At 37.8% G+C, this 15,080-nt stretch overlaps 1 protein-coding gene across 3 annotated transcripts in view; it reads left to right on the top strand.

The window, feature by feature from the left end:
• Positions 1–647: 647 nt before the first annotated feature.
• AHCYL2 (adenosylhomocysteinase like 2) overlaps positions 648–15,080 on the top strand; it is a 194,582-nt gene continuing 180,149 nt past the window's right edge. For 2 of the 3 annotated variants that reach the window (XM_037019462.2, XM_037019461.2), the window contains exon 1: positions 648–1,081. In XM_037019462.2, coding sequence (XP_036875357.1) covers positions 719–1,081 — 363 coding nt within the window. In that variant the 5' untranslated portion in view covers positions 648–718. The remainder of the gene's footprint in view (positions 1,082–15,080) is intronic. The other variant, XM_073238473.1, reaches the window with a different exon arrangement.

Raw genomic sequence — 15,080 nt, 5'->3', positions numbered from 1 at the left:
GGGGGGGAAGGGGTGGGGGTGGGGGGGCGAGGGTTCCCGATTTCAGAGAGGCAAAAAATCGAACGTACTTCGACAACCCTCAGACCGGCGTTCTCTTCACGTGACGTCGCCGCCTTTCTTTTAAATGCCTGCTCACGTGACCGTAGACGTGCACCCCAGGAGGAAATTCACGCTATCGGGGTAGGGTCAGACATTTCCAACCCGTGGGTTTCTGGTGTTCCCTTCCCGGAAGCCGCAACTCCTCGAGACTTTCTCTTACTCATGCCCTTCGTCGTGTCACCTATACTCTCTTCATTCCTTTCCACTAGTCTCTGGCCCTAGAGCTCCAACTCTATTACAGAATCCCACTAGTCAGAGCAATAGGGACTACGACTCCCAGGGGGCATAGCGGATTTCCCCCCCCACCGCCCCGCCCCTGTGGCGCGCAGTGTAGGTCGGGGGCTGAGGTCCCATCGTCTTCTCGCCATGTGCGGCTCGGAGCAAGTGCACTACAGGTTCCGTGGGGCCTCGCGCGCGAGCCGGATTGGGGCGGGAGAGGCCTGGGCAGGCTGGCCGGCCGGCCGGCGGGCGGGCGGGCTGGCGGAGGAAGGGGGCGGGAGCGGAGGCGATGGAAGGGAGGAGTGGGGGAATGGGGGAGGGAAGGAGAAGGGAGGCGGGAGGCGGGGCCGAGCCAGAGCCGGAGCTGGAGTCTGAGACTGCGGTTGCAGTGGAGGCGGTGATGTCGGTGCAGGTTGTGTCAACAGCGGCTGCCGCGAAGGTGCCTGAGGTAGAGTTGAAGGACCTGAGCCCCTCCGAGGCGGAGCCGCAGCTGGGACTGAGTACGGCGGCTGTGAGTGCCATGGTCCCCCCTGCAGGCGGCGGGGACCCTGAGGCTCCAGCTCCCTCCGCGGAGCGGCCCCTGGCCCCTGGTCCGGGCTCGGGGCCCGCGGCCGCTCTCAGTCCTGCGGCCGGGAAAGTGCCTCAGGCGTCGGCCATGAAGCGGAGCGACCCTCATCACCAACACCAGCGGCACCGAGACGGCGGCGAGGCCTTGGTCAGCCCCGACGGCACCGTCACCGAGGCGCCGCGCACAGTCAAGAAGGTATTGGGGCCGGGCTGAGGAGGGAGGGGGGAACCGTAGATCCTATCCTGCCGGCGACACACCCTGCACGCCCTCCCTTTTGATCGTAGAAGACTCTTGTAGACCCCCTTTCCCCTCAGATCCACTCTCTCAGGGATGCCCCCACGCAGTCCCCAGGGCTGGGGAGCGAAGACTCCAGGTGGCACGTACTTTGATGCATAACATGGACGTAGCGTTTTCCGCTACTACTTGGAATAGACAGGAGTGGCACCTTACCCCGCCCGCACCCCGGTGTGCTCCCGTGTGTTATTTTACAGACAAGAAAAACCTTACCGCTTATCAGAGTTCACCCAGCAATAAGAGTGGAAAGATCTTTTCCGTTTAGAGAACGAGTAAGCAAGCAGTAGTTAGCTCGCGTTGAAATCCTCAGTTGTCTGGTTTCTGTACAAATTATGACTTTCTGCTTTTCTGTGGCCAGCCGCTTCCGTAGAGCAGTGGTGATGTTCTCTACCTTCATTCCAGATACTGCAATATTCTTGCATCTTCTCCGAATGTAGAAGGATAATGGAGAGATTCTCTTAACTCTTTTCAAAGGTTTGTTCCCTCTGCTCAGTAGCTGGCCTCCAGGATTACTAGCCTTTGTATGAAGAGAATCTTTTATTGGTTCCTTTATTATGATCTGAAAGTGCTAAGAAGAAATGCTTTTACTTTTGGGAAAGGCGATCATTGTGGGGTTTTCTTTCTCAGCTGTCAGGTTCTTTCAGACATAGTTTTGAAGAGGCATTAGCCTCAGAACACCAAGGAGTAAGTGTGCCTAGATGTATAATAAATACTCCCCTGTTAGCCTACAATGGCTATCCGAGATGTGGTTGCTTTCTCTCATAAGGCTAAATTAGTCCAGAAAATGGGGGCAGATACTGGAAAAAACAGAGGTGTGGGTCATATAAAAAGGGATTATGGCTCTGCTTTTTGAGGTGCAGTATGAACACAGTGATTTGTTTTTTTTATTATAGTGAATGATTTATAATTGCTCTATCAGAACAGCAATAAAGTGATGTGAAGTCTGCATTGGCTTCACTCTGCAAGATTCAGCTGAACTGGAACCTTGGATCCAGCTAACTTTTGTTAGCCTCATGATTAAGGTATAAAACAGATGACCCTTTTGTTCTAATTATCCAATTATAGGTGATAAACTATGTCAGAGGCAAGACTGGAGGAATTTATTTAATGACGCTTTAGGACAGTATCCTTGTCATTCGCAGTATGAAACTCCTCTAGGAGGAAAGGGGCAACATGGGATGGGCACCAGGGCTGGTAGTACTTAATTATGAGTCTGGAAATCTGAAAGGTATTTCTGATTAGTTTTGAGTTGCTTATAACTTATAACTGTAGCCACATCTTTTTCCTGTGATTAAGGGTCTTTTTGTGTAAAATCTGTAATTTGATTAGATCTCTTGAGAGTAAATGTTTAACACTTTGCTTTTAAGAAAAGGATTTACAGTCAGGCAGACCTGGCTTCATTTCATATCCTTTACCCCTACTTACTAGCTTTTGGGTATCATCCAAATTATCTAAATCTGTTTCCTCTTCTATAAAATAAAGATACTAATACAATTGAAGAATGGAGGATTTGTATAGGGCTTTAGTTAGTTATGAGTCTGGAAATGAATTTGGCACATATAGGAGCTTAAGAAGTGATAGTGATTATTATTAGAATTGATTTTATTTCTCTTCCCATCATAGCTTAAGTGTATGCTACCATGACCTCCTTTGAAAGGTATACACAATTCAATAGATTCTATATAAAGAAGTTAAAAAATCAAAAGCCAGCATGTCAGTCTGTTTTTCTTAAATCTAGATGTCCTTCTTGGCTATTTTCCTTGTTGCTGAACCACCTTCTTCCTGTTTTCCCAGTATCAAAATGTAGGTTCCATGAATCTAGATTTACTCAGCTGCCTCAAGGCTATGGAAGACAGGGCCCAGCTTGCCTTACAATGTTAATTGCAATCAAAAAACAACTTCTTAAGCAGGTGAAGCTCTGGGCAAGGATGCAGCTGTATGACACAACTGAAGCAATTGTTCAGTTCCTTTCTGGGGATGGAACCTCTAACTTTCTTGATGTTGAATTGGCTAAATTGAAATTAGTGCATGAGACTGCCTTTCTTTCCCAAGTTGAAAGTCACCTCACCAAGGGACTGCAATGTGACATTTTGATTTGTTCAGCTTTTCTTGATTCTTAGATATCTGTCTAATTTAAATAGTCATTCTGACCTTGACTCCCTTCTACTTTCATTACAGTGTGGGGAAGGACTGGGGATACTGGCGATTGAAATGGCTGCCCCTGGCTGTGTTATTCGTGACTGTTGCCTTTATTTTGTAACTCACATACAAGCTTATTATCTTAATTCATATTTCCATTGATGGTTTCCAGTGCTCCATTCATCAGGGGTTTTTTTTAGTGTTGTTACTCTTCTCAGCCACATAAGGAAAATAAGCTTTTTACAAGAACCAGAATTCCCAAGTGCAGTAGTTAATAAGAGTGAACATAGGGTGTGCAGGTTACTTAATCACATCTTATCCTTGGTATCTGCCTCCATATTGTAACTTGCGGTGCTATGGGCTTCAGATTTTGTCCTTTTGGCTATCATATATTGTATGTAATATCTTTCGTCGTCTAAGCTCACATCAAGTGAACCCAACAAACCAAAAATCTCTGAGTGATTTGTGAAATAGGAAGATAAATTCCATAGTGAATGCAGTAGTAATAGTTGAGAGGATTTCTTCTCTGTGTTCTTGATAATGGAGTAATATGAATGTCATAGCAGGGAAAACAAAGCAGGATAGAATTTATTCAGAAAAGTTAAAAAACTTTGTGACCGTAAGGCTGTGAGTCCAAGAACCATAACTAGTTAGTGCTTCCATCAGTGTAAGTAATGACCATGTTCAAACAAATTCTTTTTTGGCAAATATATCCTCCCTGTATTGGCTTTGTTGCTGTCAGCAGAGAATGAGTTGAGCCATGTTAGTGCTTTCTTGTCCTGAATTCTTTAAGCTGTTGATCTGGTTAATTATAGATTACTAAACTGGAACCTTTTGGATATAGGCATGGGAATGTGGGAGCAGTATGACTCCTTTTGCCAGGTAGGAAAGCACTGAACCTTGCAAAATGTTCAGTAAGGCAATTGGCAGGTTGACCTTAATAACAATTACCTTTAATTGCCCCTTTTATATGCCAGGAATTGTTATAGTTATATTTCTAATCCTGAGAACAACACAATGAGATATAGGTGGCATTATCTCCATTTTACAGATTAGGAAATGAGGCCCAGACAGGTAAAGTGCCTTACCCAAGGTTATATACATTTATTTAGGGCCAAAGGTAGAGCTTTTAAACCTTTGTCTGTTTCCAAAGCCCATGTTGTTTTCCCACTGATTGTTTCTAACTTCTTAGATGCTGGGTTCTGACCTTCTCCTGGAAGTCTTTAAGAATTCTTAGTGAATTCCAGGGTATGTCCGTCTGACTTAAGGTTTAGGTCATTCTAAAACCAAAGGAGGGTCTGACTTAGGGCTTTAGGAAGAGGAAAAAAGGAATAATGTACAAATGTAGAACCTCAAAGAATTGTAGAATTGTAAAGGAGGAAGAAGAGCATCTTAGGTGTGGAAAAGCATTTCAAGGTCAATGATGCATTTTTACATTAGTAATTTACTGATAATATGAGAAATTTATACTTTTAAAGTTATGAATAAATCTGGAATACCTGAGGAATATGCTCCTCCTTCCTGTCCAGCTAGCAGATTTTTTCTGTTCGATAAGTTCCACTTTATCTATGAATCAACCTCTAATTAAACTTTGAAAATTAGAGGGGGAAGCATATTGTTTTTATCCTGCTATATACCAGGCATTGTAGTAGAGCCTTACATATACAGTTTTATTTAATCCTTTTAAGATCTTTCAGAGATAGGTAATGTTGTCTGTCCTGTTTATTGAGGAAACTGAGGATTGGAGAGATTAAGAAATTTGTCTCAAGGTTACACATGGGTAATGTGGAGCTGGCTTCACTATAATCTGTTTGACTCCAAAGCCCAAACTGTTGCTTTTCAGTTGAAGTATTTCTGCGTTCAACCTCAGATTGGATTTATACAATTTTAATCTGTGTATTTTTTGTGGATGTTTTTGTTACTTTACTAACAGGCAGTTTCTTTTTATTTATTGAGCTTGTGTAAAGTTCTAACTATGTATTTCTGTTAGCAGTTTTGAGTTTCTGAGAGAGCAGCCCTTATTTTGTATTAGTTTAATTTGTGAATCCTGTTCTTGAACCTGGGAAAGATTGTACACTAATAACTGTTTTGGGAGATAGCTCAGAGCTGAAGCTGCAGTTGTGTATTTGATGTCTGGAATAAAAACACTTAGGTCATTAGTGCCTAGTTAATTGAAGAAATGAATAGGCATGAAAAAGGGAGAGTGAGTTTATCTTTTCATGTCCTTTAAAGTGTTTCCCTCCCCCACATTGAAAGAAAAAAAAAGATTTGTTGGAATCCTTATTCAGACTATTTGTCCAGTTGAGTTTTAAAGAATATCAGTTTCTCCCATGGAAATTTTTGTTTAAATAATTCAGGATGATACAACCGAGGTTGGAGGATGGAAGGAGAACGATCTTGGCAGTTGCCCTGATCCCACCGCGCTGCCTTCCTGTTCAGATGGTATGCACAGTTAGACGAGCTGAAATTCCATTTACCAATTAGAGGTTTAGTAAGCTTGATCAGGTTTCTGTGGAATTTGTAAGAGCTTTTATAGTCTGAATGACCTATGGCCTGAGATTTGGTAAGAGCTGAGCAGAAAAAGTGGTGGATTAAAATTTCTTCTATAGCAGTTCTAAGTCTAAAACTCTTTTGATTAAATTAAATAGCTTAAGAGTATAGTGTTTTTGATTTTCAGTCCCCTCCTCCCTAACTATATCCTATAACAATTAGCCATTTCCCTCTTGGGCACTGCGTTAATAGGTGACTTCCTGTTCTTTTCTCCTGTTAGTAAATATGTATTGGTTTGGGGCACCTGGTTCTTAGCTCAGAAACTATATTAAGGAAGGGTACAGAAGTTCTAGAGCTGCTAGTTGAGTTTCTCTGACCATAATTGAGGCTTTTCCTTAAAGCCTCTCTGAGTACTGCAAAACTATCATTGAAAGTTAAGTAACTCTGAAACTAATACTGGTTTCATCTTCCCTATAAATTTATCTCCTTCAGTGCTCCAGTGTGAACCCATTTGATTGCTCTAAAGATTTGATACTGTTGACTATCTTTTCTTGGAAACTCTTCTCTTCGCTTCATGTGTAGCTCTTCACTCATGGCTACCATTTACTAAATACTTACTCTCTGAGAGGCATCACTCTCATCTCATTTAATCCTCCTAACTTTATCAGATGATATTATTTTTATTTTACAGATGAGAAAATACAAAGAGAGTAATTAACTTGCCCAAGGTTTTGCCAATCTGTAATGCCTTTGGGATTAGTGAGATGAAACACTGCCCAGAGCAACCTTGGGAGGCTTTGACACATTGCCAAACCCCTATTTCTTTGACCAAACTCCCATGCGAAATCTGTTTAAGCTGCTGCACCCAGGCTGCTGCAAAGACCACTCTGCAACCTTTTGGATTTCTGGATCTACACTCTTCCCAGGCTAGGCCTAAACCACCAGCCTCACATCCCTGTTTACCTCAGTAACTAATTACCTGACATCCATTCATCCATTATCTTCCTAATGCTCATTCCCTTTCGATTCTCTTCATCTTCTCAGCTCCACCAGTCCCCCCAAACCTTTCTATTATGGTCTCCACAACTTCCCCCTCCATTAACAGTAAATTCTCATGTAGCATCAACCTCTAGCAGCAAGATCAAGTTACAAGGGCAACAGCTGTTAGTATGGCACCTGGTATCCAGAACTGTAATGGTGTAGTCCAAGTTGCAGTATCTCCTGCTTGGCATTAGCAGTCATAACATCTTTGCCAAACCCATTCTCTGTACGATTTTGGGTGGTGTTTTTAGCTGTTTAGAATTTAGTTTTAAATTATTTCTCTATTTAATTCAGCCAGAATTGACTTGTGGATCTCTGAGTGATGCACTGGTTGAACCTAACCATCTGCTTTCTTAGTTGTCTGTATCCATGGAGCTGAGGGTTGCTAGAGAAAAATCAGAAAACCAGGCAGGTCTATGTCATTATAATTCGTAATGGTTATCCTCATATGCATAATCATCATTGCCTAGTGATGTTACACATTTCTCTAGGAACTTCACTTTCCTGCTTACTGAAAATAACTATTTCATACCACCTTTATTTATCATCTCCCATGTGTGTTTTTTTAAACAGTGATTTGCTTTATACTTTGTTATAAAAACAGAAGCTGCCAAAAGGGGAATTTCTTAATTTTTATACCTTTCAAATCTACAAACCTACTGTACTGGGAGCTCATCTTTTTCTCCTTCCCTCCTGTTACTTATGGTAGAGGGAGTGGCCTTCATTCCATCAAAGACCTGTTTCTCAACAGGTACTCTAATCACAATCTCCTGTTTTCCTGAAGAATTTACTCCTTTGGTTAGTTCTTTCTACTAGAGCCTTTCCTACAGGCTTTGAACTTGCTCCAATCTCTCCCATTTTGAAAACCCTATCCTCTGACCCCATTTCTCCTTTTTCCTATTGTCCTCTATCTTTCTACTCCATTTCGCAGCTAAGCTTCTTAAGGGGGTTTTCAGTACATGGTATATACATGCCTTTTTTCTTTCGACAAACTCTTTAACCCACTCCTACCCTAAAACTCTGCCCAAAACAAAATTCTTTTGCTGAAGTTGCTAACATCCATTAGATTGTGAAACATAGCAGTCCGTTTTTTCAGCCATCATCGTATCAGACCTCTTGGTAGCATTCAACACCCGTTTCTTACCAGAACACTCTCTTGGCTTCCATGATCGGTGACACTGCTGTTCACTAGTTTTCCTCTTATTTCTCTAGCTGCTCCTTCTCAGTTTTCTTTGTTGGCTCATTCTCCTTGAACCTGGGCCCTTTGCTCTTTCCATTATGTTTTTTCCCTAAGCCATCCATACCATTTCTATGCCTTTACAGTCATCTACAGACCAATGATTACCCAGATTATTTCTTCAGCCAAGACCCATCTTCTGAGTGCCAGTCTTGTGTACAACTGCCTGCTTGTTCAAAAAAGTGGAACTTTTTATTTCCCTGCCTAATCCCCCAAATACATTCTTCTTCTTTTCTTCATATCAGTTACATGGCATTTACATTATTTTTTTCATTAAAAAACTTTTTAATTAGACAAATAATACTTGAATATATTCTTACAAAGTAATTCAGTCTAATAAAGCAGAAGACCTTAATTGGGCCTCAGGCAGTCTCATTCACCTCCCCAGAAATGACTTCTGCTATAATAGATCTTTCTTAACCTTTTTCTCTGACTTTGCACTCATATTTGTACATACAGAAATTTGTAGTTTTATAATAACCTCTACATAAATGAAAGTGTACTATATATACGCATTGTTTTTCAGATTGTCTTGCAGCTGTTTCCATATCAGTGCATATAGATCTAGCTCCATCTTCTTAACTGCCAAATTGATTTCCAAAGTCTATACCATTGTTGTTTATTAAGCTATTATTCTGTTGATGCTTATTTAAAATCTTAATTATTTTTCCTTATAAACAGTGCTAAAGTAACTATCTGTATGCATTCTCTTTGTGTACATGTATAAGTGTTTCTCTAGGATAGATACCTAAAAGTAGAATTTTGGAGTTGAAAGATATCCACATATTAAACTTAATACATAATGTTATGTGGCCTTCAAAAATGTAGTATCATTTTACATATCAATTATAAACAAGACAACCCTCTCACCCCAACTTCACCAGTAATGGATATTTTTGTATCTTGTATGAGGAAAAGCTTTTATTGTTGTTTTTATTAGCATATTTCCTGGTTGACAATATTTATTGAGTGACTGCTGTGTGCCAAGTGCTGGGGATACAGCAGTGAACAAAATCGATGAAGATCTTTGTCTTCCTATTGTCCTTTTTATGCTGGCTTGTAGGAATTCCTTATATATTCTGGATATTAATTCTTTGTGTATATGTTGTAAATATTTTTCCCTACTCTATTTTTGTTGACTTGTAACTTTGTTTATGATTTTTAAAGTTTTTATGTATTTAGATTAGCCAGTGTTTTCATTTATGGCTTCAACACTATGTGTCTTAGAATGGCTATTCCTAACCAGGTTTATAAACAAATTCTTTTATATTTTCTTTAATGTTTTATGGTTGTATTTATTTTGGTTTTCATCTGGAATTAATTTTTGTTTGTAATGTAAGATACATACTATTTGTAATATAAGAGAGCTTTATTTGTCCCCAAATAAAATTAAACATTTTACTTTTTTGGGTTTGTTCTTTGTTTCTTTTTCTTTAACTTGTCCTTCTTAACTGTTTTTCTTTCTTTACTTTTAGATGGACGTGTAGAAGTAACTTTTGACTGAAGATTGTGTCTATTTAACTCAAGAATGACAGTAAAAATTGCTATCGTGGTAGTACTAGCTTAGTGCTTATAATAAGTTATTCATAGAAGCACTTTTTAAGAAAGTTTTATTTATTTATATAAACAGTTATTATTGTTTAGTGGATATAGGTTATGTTTTGATAGAAATTGGAGCCTCAGTGATATATCAAATACATATCCTATATAGCAATGGTTTACAAAGGACTTACTTTCTGCAGTTACACCAAGCTGGAAAAATGTAATACAATGTGTTCTGCTTTCAAAATGATAACATGTTTTTTTTTAAAGGCATTGCCAGAAATTGAGTATGTATGATGAGACTGTAGGAAGAAAAATTTTTGCCAAGATTAGATAATTGTATGCATCTACCTTTAAAAGTTGCCTACCATTGCCTGCTCCAGGGCCTCTTTTCCTGGCAGGTGAATAAAGTGTCTTCTTCAATAAAACTGCTGGATTAAGTTTGACTAAGCCTAGTCTTGGGTTGTTCTGTTTTGGGAGACAAAAATGGAATAGGAATTTTTTGCTACATTCATGTCTATTGTCCCTATAAGGAAGAAAAGATAATTGGTCTAATGCTATTTCTTTTTTAGGGCCTATGCTGGACTGTATTAGATTATTAGAGAAGGAACTTATCTACTTCTAGAAATTTGTCTAATTATCTCCCCTAACACGTGAGCTTTTGTGCAAAAACCAGTTATATGTTTGTGATACACACTGCTAAGTGGTAAGATTATTAAATCATCAAAATACCACTTTTTTCCTCAAGGAGAGGTAGGGAATGTAGATATGAAAATAAACAGTATAGCTGGAGATCAGCAATGCTGGAAGCAGGAATTACTGTATTTGAAGAGATCAGCATTGAATTCAATGTGTTTTACCCTACGGAAACTAGTTGGTTGTCTATCCAAGAAGTTTCACAGTGTAGGAGAACCTTTATGAGGTTTCTCTATTCCAGCTTTATAAGTCCAGGAATTCACCTTTTTAGTACACTTAGAGGTCATTCACCTTTTAGGACTGTCTCCTTCAAACTGAATTCACAAGAGACTCATATTTAAAATGGTAACTTCTACTTTATGGTCGTATGTATAACATTCAAGCTGATCTTACATATGTGTCAGTTAGAGGATACTCTGGAAAATCTACCTGAGAAGTCTAATTATAGTTAGAAGAAGTTTATTAAGTTTGGAATCCTTTAGATCTTTGCTCCTCAAACTGGTCCAGAAGCATTGACATCACCTTGGAGCTTGTTAGAAATATCTGCCCTTGGCAGCTTTGATTCTGCACTAGTGTATACCCACCAGAACCTCAGTTTTTCACTCGTTGTTGAGTAATGTCAGTTTAGCAGTTGGTCTTAATTCATGTTTCTCTCTTATGAAACCACAGGGTAGAGAGGCAAGAAAATCATGTTAGGGTTTTGTGGAATGGCAGAAAGTTACAACCCTTATAAGACTTGTAGTAAAATACTTGATAGAAACAGAAACAGAGAGTTACCAGTGGCACCAATATACACACACAGATCCCCCACATACAGCAGAACCCTTTAAGACTCCTCTACCCAGACCCTTCCCATACAGAGACCCACACCCGCATAGAGAACCCCACATCTCTACAGAGAATCTCCTACGTGTACCCACACAGACACCCCACACAGACTCATATACACCCTGAGGCCCACCCATACACAAAAACAGAGGATCTTCCCCCCCACCCCCCACAGAGATACACACACAGAGACACCTAACAAGTAATGGTAAAAACTCAGATTTTCATAGGACTTGAGTAGTAGTGTTCTCCATTGTTATTTTGAAGAGAAGGGACAAGTATACTCTCTAAGGTACTTTTAACCAAGCCAGAAAATGAAGCAAAAACAGATGGGTTGCCATTGGGTCTGCAGAACAATAAATGCTACAAAACCAATTTTATTTGAATCCCTGTTTCTGGAACTGTTTGTTCTTGGGCATCATTTTGAGTTTGATGTACTCATCATGCTTGGTTGGAAAGTCAATTCTCCTCTTACTTTGTTTCAGGAACTTACATCCTAAATTGCTGATTGAGCAGAGTTCCATGAAGTTCCCCTTGGCACTAATGAACACACTCCCTCAGTGCTGAGTCACAAATCTTCCTAAAATTGGAAGATCCAGAAATACTCCACCTATGTGGAGAACTTGTACTGAGTATAGGACTGAAGAACGTAGGGTGGAGAGGGAAAATTATGTAACTAAGAAGAGATGTAATTTTGGTTTTTTTTTACCTGTTGGGTCATTCATAGTATAGGTTTGCATAGACCTATAATGACTCAGAGAATAATTTAGTTGTAAGTTAAAAGATTTTAAATTATACCGAGGTGGGTTGGCAATGGAATATTAATTGTGTTGGTTGATAGGTCACTGGTATCTACATAACCAGATTTTTTTAGTTCCTCAGCACCTTGTGAGAAGTACCTTGTTAGGGAAAAGGAGACTTGACACGTACAACATGCTTGTGCCTAAATACCTGAAAATTTCTATCAAGCTAAGGGAGTTAGGCACCAAAGAGACATTAGAATAGTTTTACAATTGTAAGTTACAGAGAGAGAGATAATGATTTTTCTTTTGCTGTCTGGTACTTGTATATGTATTTATTTGACCAAAGCCTGTTAAAAAAATTTTTTTTTCAACTTTTGGAAGAGCACTGAGAAAATTGTATTCCCCAATTTAACAAATGTTAGTGTTTTTGTAGATAAAATTGAAGACTCCCATTTATTTCCTTTCTTCCCTTCTCTCCCTATCACAGAGGTAACTGCTGTCCAGACTTTGCTGTTTATAATTCCCCTTCATGTTTTAATATTTCTATATATTGTTTATCAGTATCAACTGTATATCACTAAATAATATATAGCATTGTTTTGTGTGTTTATCAACATAAATGGTATTATAGAGTAGATACTATGCTGCAACCTACTTTTTCATTCAACTTTGAGTTTTAACCATTCTGACATATGTAGATTTTCTAGTTGATTCATTTTAACTACTGTGTAATACTGCATTGTATAAATGTACCACAGTTTACCCATTCCCTATCAATGTTTCCTTTTTTTTTTCCTGGAATGAATATCCTTAATCATATTCTCTAGGATATATTCCTCCTAAGAAAAACTGCTTAAGGTATAACAACTTTTCCAGACACTCCCAAATTGCTTTCTGGACTGGTTTTATTCCCGTTTTCTGAATCCTTACTAATACATGGTGTTGTCATTAAAGTTTTGTCAGTCTGGTAGTTGTAAAATGGTATCTCTTGTTTTTTTTCATTTCTTATTAGTGAGACCAAATCTTTTTTAGTGTTTGTAGTCCATTTGGGTTTCCTTCTTTGTAAAATGTCATCTATATTCATATCCTTTTCCATTTTTCTGTTAAGATCTTACTGGCTTTTCTTACTGATTTATAAAAGTACTTTATACTGGTTCTAATCCTTCATTGGATATATATGTTGCAAATATCTTCTGGTTTGTGGCCTTTTTTGCTTATTATGACTTTCATACAGATGTTAAAATTTGTAATGTAAAGTTAATCAATTTTTTTCTCTATGTAATTTATCCTTTCTGAATCTTGTTTTTAGAAACTGTTCCCTGTCTTGAGGTCAGGAAGTAACATAGCTATAAAAAAATTCTTTAGCCCCTTTAATACTGGGAAAACTCAAAAAAATTTTTGAAGTAATCAAAGAAAGAAATGATAAAGACATAATGTAGTACAGAGATTATTTTGGCAAGATAAAAAATCTTTTGTTTCCTAGGTTTATTACTTATTAAAGGTGAAGAAAAACACTTTCACAGTTTCTTAATAGGAGCAGACCAGTATCCATTGTCATTCTAGTTTTATATCAGTACACTTTTGATATTAAGGCTCATCATTGTTTTTAACTTAAAAATAAATCCATTCAATGTTACCAATTGGAGCACATAAAATTCCTTTTTCACAAACCTTCTATAGTATTTTTCTATATCCATTTTGTTTTTTAGTTTCCATTTCTTATTTTAGAACAACCAGGCATTCTACTTTAGGACAGAATTACTGTCCTGTCCTTATCAAAAACACATCTTATTTTCCTTGCATACTTTGCACACCAGAGGTTTCTTTTAATTCTTATTATTCCTAGTAGTTTCATTCACATATATTCATTATAACTTTTAACCATTAGTAACCTTCCTTTTACTGAGAAAACTAGGAATAAATAATTGCTAATTGTCTGTTACATACCAGCATTCTAGAGCAGACTAGCAAAGTCTATGAATATACCATCTTGCATTCTTATAGGTACATACTGTTTTCTCATAGTACAATATTTCAGTGTGACAAAGGACTTGTTTACTAACAGACAAAATGTCTTTTGTCTCTCTGTAAAAATTAAGAAGCCGAAAGTAGGAGTGAAAAAAAGAAGGAAAAAAAAAAAGGAAAGGAAAAAAAAGCCAAAAGTAAATAAATTTAAACTTATGTTCGTTCAGCAATTACATGTTTTGGTATTTTATCTTACTTGGAGCTGGAGTTGGATATTCAGTTAATATCCATTATTTAACTTAACTTAGTATAGCTTTAAGGTTTCAAGTTGTCAAAACAATTTTGGAAACTTTTTTAAATTGACATATAAAACATCCTGAAAAGTTCACTTATAAACTTTTATCCCACTTAGATCTATTTAATTTACTTCTAACAGGTATGCTTACTTATTTTAATAATAATTTTAAAATTATGAAATATTTAAACAAAATTTCATGAGACATTAAAGTTAGCCATCATCACAAGTTATTATTTTCTTGTTGACAAAAATAAGGCAGTTATCAAAAAAGAATCACAGAAACAAAAAACCTAAAAAGATAAACATTTGACCTTTCTTGTTAAAACTACTAGACATACGTCAAGAAATTCATTTTTATTGTACATTTTCTTCTTAGGTTGAATTGTCTTATAATTCTAAACATCTAGTAGAGATAACATAAGCTGTTGACTAGTAAAACTAGTTAGAAAAATTGTATATCTGCATTATATTTAATGCTGACAACTCTGAAGGTATACCTGTTTTATCTAGTTTTATTTAAAACCAGAATATTAAACTAGCCTTTTTTTTTAACCAAATATTATCCCATATCACATGAACTTGAACATTGGATTAGTTTCCATATTTCTGTGAGTTTTAGGAATATTTAATTTATGTAAGCAATTATTTATCTCTAGGCTAGTTTGAATAGAACTCCTTTAAAGGATTTTATAAATTAATTTGGTAATACCATCAGGAGATAGAAAAATAACATGTATACATAACATGCATACATGTATATACATGAACATACAGACATGCAAAAGAGATCTTGTAGCTTTCATTCTAAATCTTAGTAGTGAGTTAGGTATAAATACATAACTTACGTAAGAGTTGATTCTCATTTTTAATCTTACTTTCCTGGCAGATGGAACGAGGTCACCTGCTTAATGATTGCTAAAA

Source organism: Manis javanica, chromosome 6, assembly GCF_040802235.1.
Source record: "Manis javanica isolate MJ-LG chromosome 6, MJ_LKY, whole genome shotgun sequence".
Lineage (NCBI taxonomy): Eukaryota > Metazoa > Chordata > Mammalia > Pholidota > Manidae > Manis > Manis javanica.
This window is presented reverse-complemented; position numbering and strand designations above follow the sequence as displayed.